The sequence below is a fragment of the Nothobranchius furzeri genome, chromosome 7, assembly GCF_043380555.1.
Source record: "Nothobranchius furzeri strain GRZ-AD chromosome 7, NfurGRZ-RIMD1, whole genome shotgun sequence".
In the NCBI taxonomy this organism is placed as follows: Eukaryota; Metazoa; Chordata; class Actinopteri; order Cyprinodontiformes; family Nothobranchiidae; genus Nothobranchius; species Nothobranchius furzeri.
Genome location: NC_091747.1, coordinates 72,710,209 through 72,731,937, shown reverse-complemented (window position 1 = coordinate 72,731,937; position 21,729 = coordinate 72,710,209). Strand labels below are relative to the sequence as shown.

The 21,729-nt window shown below is 41.9% G+C and overlaps 1 protein-coding gene across 12 annotated transcripts in view; it reads left to right on the top strand.

The window, feature by feature from the left end:
- Positions 1-21,729, top strand: part of tenm3 (teneurin transmembrane protein 3) — a 251,798-nt gene that overhangs the window by 170,945 nt on the left and 59,124 nt on the right. For all 12 annotated transcript variants that reach the window (XM_054751727.2, XM_015954354.3, XM_015954353.3 and 9 more), the window contains 3 exons: positions 8,516-8,654; positions 9,171-9,276; positions 9,378-9,520. In XM_054751727.2, coding sequence (XP_054607702.2) covers positions 8,516-8,654; positions 9,171-9,276; positions 9,378-9,520 — 388 coding nt within the window. The remainder of the gene's footprint in view (positions 1-8,515; positions 8,655-9,170; positions 9,277-9,377; positions 9,521-21,729) is intronic.

The following is a 21,729-nucleotide window of genomic DNA, read 5'->3' as shown; positions in this document are numbered from 1 at the left end:
CCCTTAAGGACTTGTGACACTGGTGTCACAATCCATTTCAAACATCCACAGTTTTTTATCCTAAGTATTCAAGTTTGAAAACCACAAGTGATATTCTATCCATACATACAGGTATAATGAAAATGATTTTACTTCTTTAATTTATTGTTTTCTATATTGTGATTTATTTATTCCAATCTGTTTTCTATTTCTAAAGGGTTTGGGTTCTAAAGGGTTAGATGTGTAGGTTTTACATACACAGCTGCATCAGGTTGCATGTTTGGGATCTTTTAAGTAAACCTTGTGGTATTTCAAGAACTGCAAAGGGCTCATTTAGCATTTTTCAGATTATTATTCAAATGTGTTGCATCATGTTATATATTTTCTATTGTTACATATGAAATGTTACATCCTTAAACAACAACAATTATAATAATACATCAAACTTATATAGCACGTATTTAGGACACTCAAAGACGTTTTCATGCACTCTCACATTCACACACTGCTAGTGATGGTAAGCTACTTTGTAGCCACAGCCGTCCTGGGGCGGTCTGACAGAGGAGAGGCTGCCTTTTGGCGCCATCGGCCCCTCTGACCACCCCCAACACAGGCAAGTTGGGTGAAGTGTCTTGCCCAAGTACACAACAGCAGAATACCCCTGGCGGGAGCTGGAAATCGAGCCCATGACAAAGTACATTGTCAACAATAGGTTTGTACATCGAGTCCTAAAAAGAAAACGACTCAGGCCCTGTCCACACGTAGCCGGGGATCTGCCAAAACGTAGATATTTTTCTACGTTTTGGCCTGTCATCCACACGAAAACGGAGTTTTTCACACGAAAACGGATCTTTTTAAAAACTCCGGCCAAAGTGAAGATCTGCGTTTTCTCCGTTTTGGGTGTCTGCATGTGGACAGACAAAACCGGAGCTTTAAGGTCTGCGACGTCACTTTCCGCGACAAAAAAATGCTGACATCACGTGTGCGACCTGTGTTTACACTAGCCGACAGCATGGATGCCCTCAGAGCTGCGCTCGCTTTATCAATGGTCCAAGCGCTTTTTGCTTGTTTGTTTTTGCAAGCAGAATTACTGCTCCTTGCGGAAGACCACCGACGAAGGGCGAGGTTAAGAACGGGGGAAGTACTGCCGCCTACAGGTCTGGCATGTCCTTAACAACTTATTTATCCGGGTACGTGTGGACAGAGTTTTTTTTTTTAAAGGAGGTGGTGTGGATGCAAGTTTTTGGAGGGGCGGATATTCGTTTTTAAAAAAAACCCGGCTACGTGTGAACTAGGCCTCAGTGAGCTGGTTGTTTTTGCAGCCATATTGGGAAATAAATTCCATGTTCGACAAGTTTGTAATGAAATAATATGATTGGTTTGATCTGGTTTTATGGATGCCATCTGCTATCAGCTGCATGAGTTTGTGTTATTTTTTCTCATTACTAAAATTATAAAGTAGTTCTGTTACCCAAACTGGAATCTATCCAATGCATGTGATTTAAAGTGGCCTGCAGTTAGTTTGATCTAATTAATATGGTGAAGCAGTGTAATGTAGTTTTCAGCTGTATCAAACACAGCACTAAAATCTACCAGGACAAGACGATTCCAGTATCTGGACCCCAAAATAATTATTCAAGCATCTAAAACTCACTATAATACTGACTTGTTTTGAAGTTTACAAACTCTTCAGTAGTCTTTAGGGCTGAACGATCTATCATTTTTGGACCAAAATTACAATTTCAAACAGCACAATCACGTGATGGTCAAAGCTGCGTTTTTTTGTCTGGCTCCTGCAGGGTATCCGCGGGTCCTTAAAAAGTCTTAAAAAGTCTTAAATTAGCTTTTCCAAATTTAAGGCCTTAAAAATCCTGAAAAATGACAAATAATCCTTAAATACAGTTTCCAGAGGTCTTAAATTACCAAAGACCCAATAAACAAGATTCTTTTATTTCTATAACATTTTCGTGAATTTCTAGTTAGTGTTCAGCATTTTTTGTGTACGATGTTGGCATAAGCAGAACCGTACACATTCAGTTGGTTGTGTAAGGGGGCTATTTTTAGATGAGCACGTTAGCTGGTTAAGCTAGTGGGAGTTTGCGCCATGGGGAAGTGGAAGTTTAATGGTACCTGGATGTCTAATCCCACGATCGCGGTGTGGTTAGCACCGGTTCCATGCAATAGCTGGAAATTATACCTTAAATTTAATTTTTCAAAATGATAAATGACCCGTACTTGTACAGTGCCTCTCAGAGTAAGGACCCCAAAGCGCTTTACACTACAGTGTATCATTGATCCATTCACACACACATTCAGACACTGATGGTGATGAGCTACGATGTAGCCACAGCTGCCCTGGGGCGCACTGACAGAGTCAAGGCTCCCGAGCACTGGCGCCACCGGTCCCTCCGACCACCACCAGCAGGCAAGGTGGGTTAAGTGTCTTGCCCAAGAACACAACAGCAGAATGATCTGTCCAGAGCCGGGATTGAACATGCAACCTTCCGATTACTGGACAACCCGTTCAACCTGTTGAGCTACTGCTGCCCTGCTGAAATAGCTTAAATTTGGTCAAAGTGGCCTTAAAAAAAGGTCTTAAAAAGTCTTAAATTAGGTTCCCTTAAACCTGCAGATACCCTGTCCTGGCTGACCCAGAATTCTTGCCGGTACTGGAGCTGAGCCCAGCTGACAAAGCTGCACATTTGGGTTATTTTCCTATTTTTTCCCTTTACATAGCTCTGCTACTACAGCCGATATTAAATTTGACCGCGTGTCTCTTTCACGAATGTTCTGATTGTCTCTCAGCATCGTGGGTGAGAGTGGCTGATTCTCTTGCAGTAGAATGGGATTCATCATAAACACTAAGTGGACTTGAAACACAACTTCTCTTCTTTTAAAAACCACTGTTTGTGAAAACATGTCGGACATTGCTGGAGGGTTTTAATGTTGTCCGACAAAAATCATAAATTATAGATAGATAGATATTTTTATTCGGTCAACAACAACAATTTATCAATTTTACATAAAAGTAATCAAGCAACCGAAAAAGGAATAGGTTGAAGCCTAGTGGCTTATAATTAGCCTATCCTTAACTAACATAAATAAATAAATAAATAAATAACATTTAAAGAAAAACAATGATAAATCAAGAAATCAAATCAACACAAGGTTGGACATCAAACTAAGTTTCTATAACTTTGGAAGATGCAATTTTTTAAAATTTTCTTGAAAAACGATAAAGAATAACACATCTTCAGTTCATCATTAAGTCCATTCCATAACTTCACTCCCAAAACCGACACACATCTATACTTCGCATTAGTTCTCACTTTAGGTATTTCAAACATATAAGACCCCCTCAAATCATATTTTCCATCTCTTAATTTAAACATACTTAAAATACAAATTGAAACATTCTTTTTCGCCACTCTATACATCATTTCTAAAGTTTTAAGATATATAACGTCCTTAAATTTTAACATAGCTGATCCTACAAAAAATGGTTTGTGGACTCCCTATATCCAGCTTTATTTATTATTCTAATAGCTCTTTTTCGCAATTTAAAAATTGAATCCAGATATGTTTTGTATGTTTTCCCCCAAATTTCCACACAATAACTCCTATAAGGCAAGCAAAGGGAAGTGTACAATAAATAAAGGCAGCTCTTGTGCAATAAATCTCTTGTTTTGTAAAGAATAGAAATAGACTTAGATAACTTCCGTTTCACATGATCTATGTGAGACTTCCAACAAAGTTTATCATCAATTATTACTCCTAAAAATTTAGTCTCATTTACTCGTTCAATTTCAACATTGTTTAGATTTAATTTTACTTCAATATTATTCTTAATACCTCCAAACAACATAAATTTTGTTTTACTTTCATTCAGTGGTAGTTTATTAAATACAAACCATCTATTTAACTTCATCAATTCTATTTCCACTGTTTTCAGTAATTCCTTTATGTTATCTCCAGAACAAAATAAGTTTGTATCATCAGCAAACATCACATATTTTAAAATATCACTAGCTGTACAAATATCATTTATATAAAGTAAAAATAGCTTTGGTCCCAACACCGATCCTTGCGGAATTCCACAAGTTACTTGTCTAAGTTTAGATTTCATATTATTAATACTCACATATTGGAACCTTCTTTCCAAGTAACTATTTAACCAAAGTTGTACAACACCTCTTAAACCAAATCTTTCACATTTCTGTAACAGTAAAGAATGATCTATCGTATCGAATGCTTTGCGTAAATCAATGAACACTCCTATTCCAATCAGTTTTTTATCCACAATTGTTGCAATATTTTCAATAAATTCCACCACTGCTAGAGATGTTGAGCGATTACTTCTGAACCCATACTGATGGTCAATCAATAAATCATAGTTTTCAATAAAAGAATTTAATCGGTTTTCAAATAGTTTTTCAAGAATCTTTGAAAATGTAGGCAGCAAAGATACTTGCCTATAATTTGACACAACCGGTTTATCTCCATTTTTATATAATGGGATCACTTTGGCAATTTTCATTTTATCTGGAAAAATTCCGGTTTGAAATGATTTGTTACAAATATAAGTTAATGGTTGAAGGATACTATGAAGAACTTAATGACATATCAAGGCCGTCACAATCCATGGACTTTTTACTCATAAATTTACTCACCACATCTATAATATCACTCTCACAGACTCCTCCAAGAAACATTGAGTTGCATTTATAAGAAGTAAAATTTAAAAAATTGTCATCATGTCTTCCTGGTACAGAAATCTCTTTTGCCAAATTGGGACCTACATTAACAAAGTAATCATTAAATTCGTTGACTATACTCTCAATATTCTTAATCGCTACATTACCTTCTTTTACAATACATGTTGGAAAACATATATTATTCTGATTTTTTATTATCTTATTAAGTACACTCCAGGTAGGCTTTATATTATTTTGAGATTTTTGTAGCAGCTTTTCATAATAACTTTTCTTTTCATATCGCAAAATAGTTGTTAATCTGTTTCTATATTTCTTATATTTGTCTTCATTTTCCTTAGTTCCATTTGTCAAAAAAATCTTATATAACTTATTTTTCCTTTTACATGCTCTTTCCAGACCTTTTGTCATCCATGTTTTTTTTCTTTTTGAGATTTTCAGAAAACTTTTTTAGTGGACAATGGCTGTCATCGATTTACAAAAATATGTCTAGAAATGCATTATATGCATCATTAGTGTCTTCCACATAAACATTTTTCCAGTCATAATTTTCTAATTCTCTTTTAAAAGCTGCAATGTGTTCTGGTGTTTTTATTCTACCAATGTAATCAATCTTTTCCTCTCGAATATTAAATTGATTATTCATTTCAAGCACTGAAATTATTGGACATATTGATTGACCTGCTTCCTCTCTTAAGTTGCCAAAATAAAATATACTTCCTGAAATCCCACAAATAGACTGTCTGAAAGTTTGCATGGCGTCTGTGACATGGGCTCTGATCTGCAGCAGCACTCCTGACATTTTTTAGGGCTTGGATCACACGTGATTAAGCATAGAATTCTTAATCATGTTGGCGGCCTTACGAGTGTAAACAAACCGTGAAAACAAACTGTACGTCGCAAAGAAAAAGCGGATTTGGGTGACAGAATGTGTTAAACAACATGCTAAAATCCCAAAAATGATGCGGAATATAAGTTAAATAAAGACGTCGGGGACCAGTATGTGGACAAAATCAGCGTTATAAAATGTTCCATATGGGATCCAAATGAAAGAAAGACCCAAGACTGGAGCACCAGCGACAAATTGTTTCCGCTACAGTTCTGTATAACAGACATTTTCACCTTTCTTGTTTTTGGTGTGAGCAGATGCAAACATCTGAATGAGAGGTAAATGTTTTATTTGCTGGTTCTTCTAGCAAAGCATTTAGAATTGTCATCCCATAGAAGAAGTGTAGCAGGAGAAGTTGTGCTGTGTGTTAGTGCCCATGCATTTGCTTACCAGTCTCTGTGTGTAACGTGTGTGTGTGTGCATGTGTGGGTGTTGTGGTTGAAGAAAATAAACAATGTATAAAAAACATTCACCATCTGTAACTTACCAGAATGAAAAAACTGCGGAGAGTGATGTTTAGTCGCCTTACAGCTTCGATCTAAGTGAGCCGACGAGACTTTATGTTCGATACTTTGTCACGTGGCTGAGCCTCCAAGCAGAAAAACGGTGAAAATGTTGCCCATTTTCCATCTTTTTCCCTGGCAATCACGTGTTGCACCCCACAACACAGCAACGATTTACCATAGTTGCATGATAAAACCAATCAAATGAATAATAGATTATTTTAAGCCATAAGAACGGGTCTGAGCTTGCTGTTTACAGTAGTAACAAGCAACAAGTAAGGACTTGTAGGCAATGTCATCACTATCACGAGCCCTATTGATCTACAGACCAGAAGCTTTCAGCAGCTGTGTAAAAAAAGCAATTTCCTGTCATCTGCTACCATGGCAGCACAAGGCACTAAGAATCACCCTAACCAGGGGTGTTTCTCAATGTCAAGGCACCTGGGGCCTCATTTATCAAGCTTGCTTACGCACAAAACGTGGTCGGAAAACTGCGTAAGCAACTTTCCATGCAAACTTTGGGATTTATGAAAGAAAACTTAGCGGAAAAATGTGCGCAACTTTAAGTTGACTAAGGACCTGGCTTACGCACATTTTGGACATGGAGAGCACCTGCAGTGCTGCTGCTGAGAAGGATACAATTATGAAATCCTGCAGCATTATCACTTGTACTGCTTCGTTTTCACACAGAACAAGAACCCCACATGCACACACATGCGCGCGTGCACTCACACACACACACACACACACACACGTGCACACACAGCCTGAAGCACAGAATACGCATTCTCCACCCCGGGATCATCTTCAGCTTTCCAGCCTCACAGGGCCTCAGTCACAGCAGAAACACGTCTAAAGAAATGTTCCTCGGTTCAGCTTCGGTTTATGTCTCCAGATTTCCTCTGGGATGCCGAAGAATATCCAATATTTTGAGAGGGATGGTTTAGTGCAAAGTACTCACGCATCGTGTCATCAGTTTGGTACCACTGCAGGATCAGATGGGTAGCTAGTTGTTAATACCCTTTCTGGGTCTAGAGGCTCTTGTAAGACTATATTGGGCTCACTTCTGGCTGGCTGCTGTTCTTCCAGTTTGTCCTTCTGTGAAGGCGTTGATGTTGACGGCGTTGGCGCTACAGCATCGTCCGCCGCATTTCCCCCCGCATCTTCCACCGCGTCTTCGGGCCGTGTCTCCTCCGGTTCTGACTTGGGCCCGGCCTCTGGCTCTGCTGACTGGAGCATGTTCACAGCTGTCGGACGGCTGTCCGAACAGCCCGACAGAAACTTCTGTAAAGTCCCCCGCTGTCTCTTCTTTTGTTCCTCTTCATTTATTTTTTTTACATTTTGCCGCACCCGAAAGAATCGTGAAAGTTAGCCCACTCAAAAACACCTGCTAGCTTTGTTGTGTCCCGCCCTGACTCTGACCGCTTCTCTGACGTCCTTAATTAGGTGGCGCCTTAATGTGACGTAGCCAATGAAACGGTCTATGGTTAAGATAAACATTGTCACTATTTTTAGTTAATTAATAAATATTGAAATACATTGTAGATAGGAGTCCTATCTACAAATTCTATCATAGGACATTTGTACATTTTTTATTTGTTTATTTATTTTTAATTTTGTTCCTCTGTCTGGGCCCCATCCAGCCAATCAGGCCCCAGGCACGTGCCTACTTTGCCTTTGCGTTAATCCGGCTCTGCTTACAAATTAGAATTGGAAGAAATGTTTTATTGCCAAATGTGCGAGAAATCACAACATCAGGAAATTGCTGTGGTACTTGGTGCAAAAACAATGATAGGCAAACTTTAGAAAAATAAATCACAATGAAAAATCATAAAATAAAATCAGCACGATAGAAAGACACAATAAAGTAATTATATGTATAATATAATATGTATATACTGAGATAAGTGCTTCTGAGTAATCCGCGGAGAGGCGTATCCCATAGTGAGACATCGAAATGAATGTTAAGAAAGAGAACCACAATTTCTACTTAAGTAAGGCAATGAAGTGTTTGTACTTAATTATTTGACACCTCTGGTTAGGGTTAGCAACCCTAACCCTAACCCTTGCTGCTGGACCCTCCAGCAGTCTACCTCTTGTCTGGCCCTCAACAACCTAAACAACCACAAGACTATCTGCCACTTTACACAATAAGAGGATGGGTATGGAAACAACAAAAACAAAAAATGCTTTAATAGTATAAAATAGGATTATACACAACATGTGCGTGGTTTCAATCTGCCTATGTATGTATGCCTAAAGGCACCTAATACATCACCTTTATGCTCAGCAGGATGCCGTTGTCAAGAAGTCTGTCAAGTTACTGTGCACATTTACCGCTGTCCAAAAGATTATCTACAAACAGTGTATAGTGACTAGATAAGTACAGGAAACAGGTCCATCACTAATCAGTCTCATCCTTTGTCCTTTAGGCTCTTTAGCGTCAGGTCCCAACTCCTATGAAGTGGCTTCTCCAGCTTCTCAGGAACTTTATGTTTTCGATGCAAATGGGACTCACCAGTTCACCATGTCTCTGGTCACTGGAGACTATAAATACAACTTTAGCTACAGGTTGGTTTGTATGTACATAAGTTCATTAGGTGTTTTCTCTTTTAAATTATGGTGTTACTTTCTGAATGTTAACTTTCTTCCTCTGATTTGTAAGTACAGTGATCCCTCGTTTATCACGGTAGATGCGTTCCAGACCTGGCCACTACAGGTGAAAATCCGCGAAGTAGGGACACCATATTTACAGTACAGTACTATATTGAGTTATCGTATGATCACATTCTCTTTTTGTGGGTAAAACTCAAGAAAAAAAATTTTACTTGGTTTTTTTTATAGTTTTATTACAAAAAGTGTATTTTATGATGAAATTGTTGAAAAAAACAGGAATTTCTTGATATTTTGCATAGAAAAATACCGCGAATCGGTGAAAAATACCGCAAATCGGCGAATTTCCCTTGAATAAGGCTCCAAAGAAAAAATTTGCGAAGTCGTGAATCCGCGATAAACGAACCGCGAAGTAACGAGGGATCACTGTATAGTTCAGTTTTCATATTGACACTTTCCTTTTTCTTTTCCCAGCAATGAGGAAGATGTTACCGCTGTGACAGACAGCAGTGGGAACACTCTTCGAATTCGCAGAGACAGCAACAGGATGCCTGTACGTGTGGTTGCCCCTGACAATCAGGTTAGATCTTCTGACCTTTTTCTAATAAACAGGGACAAACATTTCAAATGTGTAAGAACTATATAGTATGAATGTGAGGTTTGTCTTTTTTGTATGAATAGGTGATCTGGCTGACCATTGGGACGAATGGAGGTCTGAAGTCTCTCACAGCTCAGGGTCAGGAATTGGTTTTACTGACTTATCATGGAAACAGTGGCCTTCTGGCAACCAAGAGCATCCAAATTGGCTGGACCACCTTCTATGAGTGAGCTTCATTATTATTCATTATTATTTAATGTGATGGGTTTAAGAGCAGCAGGCTGCAGAGTGACCAGATTTTTGCTCCTCAACGAGGGTCTGTGATGCCACATTTTCCTCCTCTAAGATGACAAATGCATGCACTTATGAAAGCAGTTCCAACTTCAGGGTGTTAACTTTTGAGGACATTTTAAATCCACCCAGATCTAGCAAGTTTTTGGTAGCATTCATAAGTGTAACGCAAAATTCAGTGTAAATATCAGTTTCCTGAGCAAGCTTTCGTTACACAGTTGCGCTCTGGCAAAATCTCATGGCCTTCGACAAGGATGGATACATGAATCCTCATCAGCACCATAGACAAGTATTTTGAGAATATGGTTACTGACATCACTCCAGCTGTCCTCTTGCATGTAACGTACAACAACAACAAAATTATTATAGTGAGACACAAATAAAGAACTGCATGAACCATTCAAAGTGACTTCATTATCAGGGCAAGAATACAGTGGATATAAAAAGTCTTCACACCCCTGAAGTCTTCCCATAAACGCTTGCCTCTTTTAGAAAACAATGCTGCCAATTTACCACAATGCTGAACTGGTATCAGGGAGTCTTAAGTCAGACCATGGCGGTATTGTAGCGCAAAAAGAATATGCAATGGCGGTGTAAAGGGGCAGACGGCCATCTGTAACAAACCAGATGTCATTTCAGACACAAAAGTCAAGTGGAAGCCGTAAAACGTGGGCAGGTAAACAATATGACATCGCCGTGATAACTTATTATCACATGTATTCCTTTGCCTCATGCTGACAGACTGCATGTTTGTATAGAGGTTTGTTTATGCCATTACGTGCAGTGGCTGTTGTCTGTATGCTGTCTGCCCAATGTCCGGTAACTGCAGCACGAAAAATACAATTTGAAAAGAAGTGCTTGCGATACACAACCGCAACGCTACATAATAAAATTACCCCATCATTAAAAAATGATTTTTAAATGACTAAAATCTTGCCATACCAAGCAGTCTTCAAAAAGTTCCTTTTCCTCAAGGTACAGTTTAGGCTGCGGGTTATGGTTTCTCGTCTCATCTCGATGTCGTCTCAGTGAACAGATTCATGGTTAGGGTTAGGAATGAACATTTTACATAAACAATGAACTGTCAAGTGAAAACTGTATATGTTTGCTCTTGTTTTAAATACATCAACCCAGAGCATGTGAGTGAAGTATGAGGCTTAGGGACGTCTCGAACTGATGCGAGCGTGCCCTTTAAGAGGTTCCGTTAGATCCTCGAGTTACGCTGCTTTCTCAGGGAGGTTGAGGCCGTAGGTGAGTATTATTGTATCAGACCCTGGGATGGACTTTCTCAATTAAAACTTGTTCCTATTTTAAAGGTTGGAATGGAATTGCCGTACTTGTTCTCCTGTATTAATTCACTCCCCTTTAAATCCTGTTATCCAGTGGTTTTGGATACTAAGGCGGAAGTTCAGAGTTGGCCAATCTTACTGACTATTATTTGGGTCCTATCAGGGTTAATTTGCGTCTCCGTCAGCAAAGTGGGCGGTGGTAACTAGAAAATGATTACTAGTTAGTTGATCAGGCTAACATAGATTTATCAATTAATCTAATTAATCCACCCTTTGAAATGGTTCCTTCCCACGCTTAACAGAGACTTTTTTGGTGCAAAAAGAGCCTGTTTGAACCAACGAACTATCATGGCTTATCACCCTTAGGCATGTCCCGATACTCAAGAGAGAGGGGGAGATGAAACTCCCATTAGCCTAAGGTATCTTTTATTAATCTGTCACACCCTGAAAAACAAGTCCTGTGAAGCAGGTACAAGCAATAAGGTGGCTTACCTCCACTCCTGTTAGGCCAGGGCCGGAGCTCCCACTCAAAGAGATTAAATTGTCCCTTAAAATCCAATGAATGAGAATCCTTTTTCAAAAAAGTTTATTCCAAAATTCAAAAGATATAAAAGGGTAAATCCAAGATTAAATATCCTCTTATGAGTATGCTGCGTCTAACTATCTAAGAGGAAAAAGCTACTGTAGACTCTCCGTCTCTCGTTGCCGTGAACTCGCGCTGCGTGCGTGCAAGCGTATCCTTCTACTTCTAACTTGTTCTTATATATGTTCTAAAAACTGCTAAGCAAAGCATTTTCCATTGTATAGCATTTTCATGTTACAAGCACTTTTTCAGAGTGACGTATATATGATTTAACTTTAAGACAACTAAACAATGTAATCTTTAGTCATCTGCGTCACAAGATAGTAAAACAAAGTAATCATTTATCATTTGTAGGACGGTTTCAGATCCTTCTAAAGCTCGAGCTGTCTTCAAAGGGGCTTCACATCCTGTGGTGCTTTCTTCAGTTGGCTCCCTACCTGTCTTCACCTGCCTCGATTTCACTCGCATCAGCAGGCTCCGCTGGGCTCCGCTTATCTTTGCTCTCCATGTGGCCCCTCCCGTTGTGTCCTCTTCCTTTGCCACTTCTGTCTGTGGCTCTGATCTTCGGGAGCATGCGACATCCTCTTTGCGAGTTAAATCCTGGTAGGGGACCATAATGTTTCAATGCGAACACACAAGCCTTCAGGAACTTGGTATCCATCTTATCCGGATCTGGCTGGAAACGCAGAGCTTGAACCGTAGCCTCCACATCGATTCTTCTCCTCATCATTATGCCATCGTCAGAAATCGGCATGCACAGGGTACCTTTGCTGGTAGTAATATAACCACGAAACTTCTTCCTCTCACCTGGAACCTCTTCTCCAAGGTAAAACAGCGACAGGTCCGTGACCTGATGTTCCCCAGACGGGAGCTTCCCCAGCAGTCCTGGTGGAAAACTTGCGCTAAACACCAGGGGATTACTTCTCATTTCTAACAGAGGAGCTGTTCCATAAGAGACCTTGATCTCAGGATCAAACCATCCGTTCTTCACAGACAACATATTCATGAACTGATAGCAATCCAAGGGCTTGCTCTGGCCCATGTAATAACATCCTCTTTCAAACTTGATCTTCCACTTCAGCTCTCCTCTTGAGGTCCGCTGAACAGGGGAGGATGTTTCTTCTTGCGCCTTATCACAAGTAATCATAGGGATTATGTACACATCATTAGGGTTAGGATCTTGAGTTGAAGCTGTTCTTATTGCTAATACAGCCTCCTTCGTTTGGCAATCTTTGTTCAAATCCGCTTCATCTTCAGCCACGGCGACTGGACACACCGTTGTCAGCATCTCCTCGTGGCTCTCCCTGAAAAGCTCTTGAATATCAGGTGAAGTTAGGATTAGTACGTCTGTTTCCTCAACAAACGACCCTGGGAGTTCCGTTTCCATGCGGTCCGAGATTCCGCAACAAGCCTGCAACACATGCATTGTTCAAACATTGCAGAATGCTCACATTGAAGAGCGATCGTTTTCAGCGGGCCCATCACTCGTCCCCTGAGTTTCACCGTGCACACATAAGTCACGGTATCCCTGGACATAGGCACTGGTGCATCTGCAGCTGGGATTAGTCCCTTTAAAACGCGCTGCATGTCCGGGTCCACCTAGAATAAACATAATTACGCCCCACAGAATTAGTGCACCTTCCTGGCAAAACCAAGAGAGTATTTCCACACTGAAGCCCACAAGAGCAACCAGTATAATCATATACTTATATCTTCCCCACTCAGCCCGTGAACTGTAAAACAACGTCATCACTGCACAAAGGCCCGTGAATATGATAAAAAAATCCGTACAGGCTGCAATAATAGTCAGGTGAGCTTTCATACACCACACCAAGCTTTCCCCCGTTGCCGTAAGCAAACAAATAATCACTCCTCCTATTACTAAACATGTTGGCATTTCATCACTGTACAACCATGGTAACAAGCTTGCACTAGTAATAAAATCATTATTCAACCATCTGGTCACATTCATAAATGCAAAGATGCTTGCGTATATTAATAATTTTCTAACATTGATGTCTCTAATCTGAGCTAACAGTAAAAAGAAAAGCATAAAGGTAATCTTAAGGATGTAACATACCTCATATCCAGCCACTACAATCGGTTTTTGCTCTGACTGAAACTGCTGGCTCATCCTTGCTGCTTACCAGAGTAGCTGTTCAAACTGACAGGTCAGGACCAGGCTGGAGCTGTCAGCGCTGCACCCCCTGTATTAAATAGAACCCACTGAAGAAGGAATGATGTCATTACCTCCTGCCTTTCCTGCTGGTCTGTCATTCTCCTGCTGACCAGGTCCCTTATCTCTAAGTAGCTTCCTCCCTCTCAGCTGCCACTTCTCATGCTTGCAGGCCAAAATCGTGCCTATCAATAAAACTATCATTCCTACCATTAACCCAAGTGCGCAGAGAGGCCAAAACAACGCGTCCCAGACTGGAGCAATTATATTATCACGTACCCCTCTTACGACCGCCTCAATCGAATGACTTGTTCCTTGTATAACATTATTTGAGACCTGTACCACACTGTCAGATAATATTTCACCAACTCCTCGTACAATCAAGCTTACTCCTCTTAGCGTGCCGTTAATCCCATATGCAAAGTAGTCAAACCACTCCGCTTCCTGTTGGTCAAGAGATCGTCTGAATGGAGAGCAATATCCGCTCCGTAGGTCCCAGTTTGAATAATCCCTGAAATTAGGAAATTCTTTGGGCGTGTCAGGGTCAATTGTATATCTTTCAGGTTGAGGATTCTTCCCTATTCTGGGCTCATTAAAGCACACATGATGATCTATTCCTAATCCGTTAAAGTAATTAAAGTTCACTAAACTAAAAGCGCCCCACTTAGTCGTTCCAGGGGCCGTAAACCCAGGCGGCACCAAGTCTCCAACCTTATCACCCATAATCATTATGCGATCTAAAAGGCCATTTCCCGTTTTCGTATTATTCTTTTCCCACGTATTTGTCTTATCTACTGTAAAACAATTCGTCTTAACTCTGAGCTGTCCATCTTCCAACACTAGCGTTTTTGTTCCTATTAATTTTCTTTCAAAGGTCTCTGCTTCAATCCGTGTGTCCTGGGGATAATAATCATATTTTTGCTTATTATATCCCTCCCCATACCAGTACGTCATAGGATACGTCTCATACATACCTTTTCTATAATACCTATAATCTTCTGGTATATTTCTTTGCATATATCCACGTAAGACTTTATAGCATAATTCTCCAGTTCCTAAAGTAGCTATATTTAAATAAGGGGGTCTTGGCTTAAAAAATTCCAGATCTCCTAATGTGTCAGGACGCAAACCCCCTACCGTTAATCCATATAATTGTGAATACCAAAAAATACACATCCTTCTAGTTAACCCCTTAGTGTTGTTACAGACTTCAGCCTGACATCCTTCAAGCATTAATGTGTAATTTCTTGCCCAGGTCGGACTGTGATAAAAATCTTTCTTGTGGCTTGGTCTAATCATTTCATTAACTGCTTCGAATATGGAATCAGCCTCGATTTTATCATCAGGAGTGGCTGTCCCTTTCTGATAATATGTCCCCGTTATTCTTAGTCTAAGTGGTTCTCCACCTTGCCATAAAGAACTATCGTTAGCCCTTCTAGTTAAACACTTCCTGGTTTCTTCGTTCCATGCATGGAACCCTGTGTCTAAATTAGTGGGATCAGATTGATTCTTCTTCATCCATTGCACTACTCCTGGATGTTTGAAATTAGGAACCTGATATATCCATTCAGTATAAAGAGTGTGTATTACCTTATGCAGCTCCCAGCCCTGTGGCTGAAGGCTCACTTCATTGTGAAGGCTGAAAAAGGTCCAATTAAAATATGTACTATTAATGGAAATTACATAATTTTGATATCCTGTGTAATTCGCGTACTCACTGTGACCTTTTCGTAAAAGTCGAGCTAGATCCTGTGAGGCAGACCTCTTGTTTCTCCCCCCGGGTTCCACCAAGAGAGGAACAGTTTCTTCACCTTCCTCTGTCTCTTCCATGGGACCAGTTACTGTAGGGGGCACTCTTAATAACCATTTAATCACATTATCTTTTACATTCTGCCACATGTGACTTTCCTCTACTACAGATAAAGAATCATATTTCAGTGTAGTATTAGGAGGGGGGGTAGGACAATTGTCCCTTTTCTCCCTCCCCTTCGACATCCTTAGATACCAGTACGTAACGTTTCCTGTTTGCCAGGAACTAAGGCTGCTGTCCCTGGTTTGGAAGCACCCATATTCAATTCTATGCGGCCACCATTTCTCTATTTTTATTACTTTATATGTAGTGAAGTTGTGTCCTTTGTCTAAATCATCTTTAAGACAGTATTTGTACACCCACAGCTCTACTTCACCTGAAGTTTGATCCAAGATTTTCTTCTTTCTTAATACTACCTGACAGGACTGATTAGGCTCTGTTGATCCTGTCTGATCCAGCATGATGGACATATACTCTGCCCATGGGTGGGTCTCATTGTTCATCGGGTCATTTCCAACTTCCTGTTTTGTTGCAGAAGGCGCGGTCACAGAGGGTGTAGCCACAACCGAGTCCCCTGCATGATCCTCCTCACAGGACAAGCGCAGGCAGCCGGTTCTGTTCCCTGTTACACTGCAAATCTTGAATCCAATCTGTTCTGCTATCATGCAGGTGGTTATATTCTCATTAAAGTCTTCCTTAGGCCATCGCAGCCTTATTTTGGACATGTTCCAACGTCCTCTTAATTGTTGCGGTTGCCCATGAGTTATGTTATAGGCTACCGAGGACACATGATATGTTCTAAGATATACATGTACTCCATACACTATTGTAATACATAATATTATGATGCTTAATTCGAATAGGATGAAGGAGGCCCATCTGGTCCAGTCTTTCATCCAATTCTTTCCTTTTGGATTATTTACATTTCTCTGTGTGTCTTCGGGATCAACTCCAGCCGGAGCTGATGCATACCTGACAACCTTCCGCTTCCTGCTGCTATCCCCTTTATGCTCCTGAGAAGAGAACATCTGCAAAACAGAAGCATAAAAATCAGCAGGAAGTGAAAGTGCCCTACTCTAATTAACCCGTGTCAGACCTGGGACCCGCCTACGTGATATAGCATAGCATAGCATAGCATAGTTTATTTATATAGCACATTTAAAATGCAGCATGGGAGCTGCCCAAAGTGCTGCACAGGCTAAAACAAAACACACCCATTACAAGGAGCTAAAACTAAGGATAAAATCTCAATTAAAAGCAGAGAAAACATGAATAATAAGAACACATTAAAACAATGACACAATAAAACACTAAAACGAGTCACTGTCTAAAAGCCAAAGTGTAAAAGTGGGTCTTTAAACGAGATTTAAAAACCGCCAGAGATGGAGCCTGCCGAACTCCAATGGGCAATGAGTTCCATAGCTTTGGGGCAGCATGGACAAATGCTCGTTCACCCCGCGATTTGAGCCTCATCCGCGGCGTGTGCAGCAGCAATAGGTCAGCCGACCTCAACGAGCGGGTGGGCACATATGGAGTGAGAAGGGCAGAGAGGTAGGAAGGTGCCAGGTCACTGAGCGCTTTAAAAACAAAAGTCAGTAACTTAAACTGCACTCTGAAAATGACAGGGAGCCAGTGAAGATGTGCCAGGACAGGTGTAATGTGGCTACGTCGGTGTGTACCCGTCAAGAACCTGGCAGCAGCATTCTGAACAACCTGCAGCCGATTCAGGGCAGAGTCCGGAACACCAACGAGGAGGGCGTTTGCATAGTCCAGGCGAGAGGTAATGAATGCATGAATGACTGACTCCAAATGCCTCCGTTTCAGGATTCGTCTGAGGTGAGTAATGCGGCGAAGCTGATAAAAACACGACCTCACTACAGAGTTTATCTGTGGGGCCATTGTGAGTCCAGCATCCAGCTTGACCCCGAGACTCGTCACACACTGTTTGGGGTTAAGGGTTAAAAGGTCACAAACAGGGTGAGAGCCATGGTGGTTGCGGGGGTCAAAAACAATAAACTCAGACTTCTTTTCATTCAGTTTTAAGAAGTTGGATGCCAGCCAGCCCTTCACGTCATCCATACATGCAGCCAATTTCGAGCCCGCATTTTTCTCGTCCATTTCCACGTATAGCTGACAGTCATCTGCGTAGATGTGGTAGCTCAGGCCATGCTGATTCAGGATATTGCCCAGAGGCAGAAGGTAGATTGAAAACAGCAATGGCCCAAGAACGGAACCTTGCGGCACCCCCCAAGGCAGTGGAAGACTGGAGGATGCACAGTCACCAATCTGTACAGAGATGGTACGGTTTGATAGGTAGGAGCGGAACCATTTAAGCGCCACCCCCGTCACCCCAACCCAAGACCTAAGCCGATTCAGTAAAATTTGGTGATCGACCGTATCAAAAGCCGCTGAAAGGTCCAGCTGGAGCAGCAGTACCCTAGACCCAGAGTCAGATGCCACCAGAATGTCATTTAGCACCCTAATCAAAGCAGACTCTGTGCTATGGTTTGGTCTAAAAGCTGACTGAAATACATCCAGCAACGAGTTGCTATTCATATGGGCAGAGATCTGGCCATGCACAATTTTCTCAAGGACCTTCGAGAGAAACGGGACTTTCGATATCGGGCGAAAGTTCTCATAAGTGGAGGGATCCAAACCAGGTTTTTTCAATATCGGCTGAACAACCGCATCTTTAAAAACCTTAGGGAACACTCCAGTGCTGAGGCTAATGTTAAAAATGTTCATGAGTGCCGGGCTCAGCGCAGACACCGAGTCACGTACCAATTTAGCTGGGAGGCAGTCCACCGAAGAGCCAGCTGGCTTCATGGAGCTAATCAGTTTCATCAAGTCAGCAAGCTGAACTGGAGCAAAGTCTGAGAAGGCAGGTGGATCCGGCGGTTCCACATGGATAGTGTGTATTTGAGGCTGGAGGCTAAGCCTAATACCAAGGATCTTGTTGAGGAAAAAGCTCTGTAGCTCTGTGCATAAAGCAACAGTGGGATTTAGACCATCAGACTCATTTAACAGTAGCAGGGAGTTAACTGTGCTGTACAGCCTGGACTGGTCTCCATGATGCTGTGAAATGATAGCAGAAAAATAGTTATTACGAGCAGATCTAACTGCTCTCTGGTAGTGTGAAAGTGCATCAACCAGGAGCAGCCGAGAGCATGACAGTCTGTCTCTCCTCCACCTCCGTTCCAGCACCCTACACTGTCGCCTGAGGCTACGGGTGTAATCATTCAGCCAAGGGTAAGATGTTGTCTGTTTCCGCCTCGGTCTCAGAGGGGCAACAGCGTCCAGAGCAGCAGAGCAGGTCACACTGAACCGATGCAGAAGGCCATCTACATCCATGCAGGTAACCGACAAGGGCGGAGCGAGGGCATCAGTGTCCAAAACCGACAGAAAGTTGGAAGTCGTACTCGGAGATAAGCGCCTGGAGTAACGAGCAGACCGTCGCCGGGCTGGAGGAAGGAGGCGTGAGATGCTGAACGTGATCACAGCATGGTCGGAAAATGCCACAGGATCCACAGATAAATCATGCACATCCAGTCCAAAAGATAAAACCAAATCCAGGGTGTGAGAAGCCGCATGTGTGGGGACATTTACCAATTGCTGTAGTCCAAATGAGTCTAAAACATTCATAAAATCCCTCACAAGTGGTTTCAGAGGGCAGCAGACGTGGATATTAAAATCACCCAAAATAATCCCCTGTTCATATTTTGGGAGCATATCAGCTAAAAGGTTGGAGAAATCATTTATAAAATCCTTATTGTATCCTGGTGGCCTGTAGCACAGTAAAACGAGGATGGGAGGAGAGAAGCCCAGCTCTAATACTGAGACTTCAAAACTGGTTGGAGCCATCAGCCCAGCAAGAGGTTTAAGTGGGAGATTTGAACAGTACAGGGACAGCAAGCCCCCCCCACGGCCAGAGAGTCTCGGTTCATTAACAACATTACAGTCAGGAGGACAGAGTTCGACCAAGGAGGCCATCTCACCTGGCAGAGCCCACGTCTCCGTCATGCAGAACAGGCTCACAGCGTTATCCGTGTAAAAATCCTTTAGGATAGCTGTCTTGTTCCCCAGCGAGCGGACGTTCAGTAGAGCAATCCGAAGCTGCGGCAGGGAGCTGGATGGAAGCCGATCCGAGGTTCGCCAAAACCCCGACCTCACGGGATAGAGGAGATTTCCTATATATCCTAGTATACGCCGTCCCGTAAGTCTTCGGCCAATAATCTGCTCCTTTTCGGGTGGTGGCTATGTTAACAGCAGAGCCGCAAATGTGACCAGACGGGTCTATCGCCTCTATCAATGTCAGCTGATAAGGCATGAAAGCACACTCTGCCTCTGGTCCAAGGCTCTTTAGCTCAACCAGACATGAGGTCACCCGTTTACACATTCCTCTAGGCTCCTGCATGGACAAACCTGTGTGCCAGTCAAGTGCACCTGCCAGATAGGTGCCCCACCTCTCATCTTTATATTCTCGGCTCAACCCCCTTTGTGTACCTGCTTCCCATGCATTAGCCAGGGTCCCAAACTGCTGTCCCAAGATCAAACTCTTAATAGACTTGAAGCGGGACTGAGCCTGAATCGTCTCCAGTCCCCTTTCTCTAGTCTTATGCTTGATGATGAATGGGTAAGCTTCCACCCACAAGTCCCTAACTGTTTTCACCTGGCTAGGGTCCCTGAGCAGCTCTCCCACATAGAACAGGCTGGGCTCGCATATAGGTAATGCAGGTAGTCAAAATGCCATGTCTTATAAAGCAGCAACCTTCTTTGCTTTCGCCTCCATGTGTGCACTCACACACCTGCCATGAGCGGATGCCAGGCTCATGTCTCAAGCAGCTTCTGCAAAAACAAATCTTAATTGGGGCAGAGAGTTCCAATGCCCCCAGATGCAAGTCAGCGCCCCTTTCCAGGTAGCACGGCTTCTCCTCACGGAGCCCCGACCACCTAATTAAGGAGCAATGGTTTCCACACATAATACATGTTCCCGGAATCCAACCCCTCCACTGAGCGTATCGGTAACCAGTTGGGGAAGTTGTGAAACTAGGAAACATGGCCACCTTACAGGATGCGACAGACCCTCCTCTTGACACCATGATCAGGCCGGAATTAACCAGGTTCAAGCAATCCATTCCAGTACTAGGTTTTAATCCAGCCATGGCTTTCAATCAAGTATTTTTACTTGACCAACGGAAAAACATGAGCATTTCTTACTTGGGCTTCAGCATTTGGACAGCGCTCTGCCGCCGCTCTAGCTGTTCCTCCTGCATTTTGAAAGTTCCGGTTACAGGACACTACTAAAATGCCCTGCGAGCCACCTTGAAATGTGGTTATTTCTCCGGTTACGAATCTCACATTAGGGAGAATATTCTCCGGCTTTATTGTTAAAGATCTATCTGCCATGACTGGTTAAAAGGTTTTTTATTATTCTTTATTTTTATTTTATTTTATTTTTGTTTATTTATTTTTTACGTTCTTATTTTTTATTATTTGTTATTTTTATTTATTTTTTTTTCTTCCTAGTTTAACCTTGGCTTTTCTCGCGTCGGAATGCCGTTGTTTCTTTCTACTTTTTCTTTCAGTTAATCCTCCGTTCTCCCTATCTCTTTCCTTTTCGAGAGATTGGTGCGGTTTTTCACTTACTCCAAAGTTATAAGCATACAAGGTCCTTGGTGCACGAGCCTTTATCAGCCTAGAAACCAGTCTTATTTCGGTTAGTCCGGTATCCAATATTTGACCTTCACCAGAGCCCCACGTTGGGCGCCATGATGCGAGCGTGCCCTTTAAGAGGTTCCGTTAGATCCTCGAGTTACGCTGCTTCCTCAGGGAGGTTGAGGCCGTAGGTGAGTATTATTGTATCAGACCCTGGGATGGACTTTCTCAATTAAAACTTGTTCCTATTTTAAAGGTTGGAATGGAATTGCCGTACTTGTTCTCCTGTATTAATTCACTCCCCTTTAAATCCTGTTATCCAGTGGTTTTGGATACTAAGGCGGAAGTTCAGAGTTGGCCAATCTTACTGACTATTATTTGGGTCCTATCAGGGTTAATTTGCGTCTCCGTCAGCAAAGTGGGCGGTGGTAACTAGAAAATGATTACTAGTTAGTTGATCAGGCTAACATAGATTTATCAATTAATCTAATTAATCCACCCTTTGAAATGGTTCCTTCCCACGCTTAACAGAGACTTTTTTGGTGCAAAAAGAGCCTGTTTGAACCAACGAACTATCATGGCTTATCACCCTTAGGCATGTCCCGATACTCAAGAGAGAGGGGGAGATGAA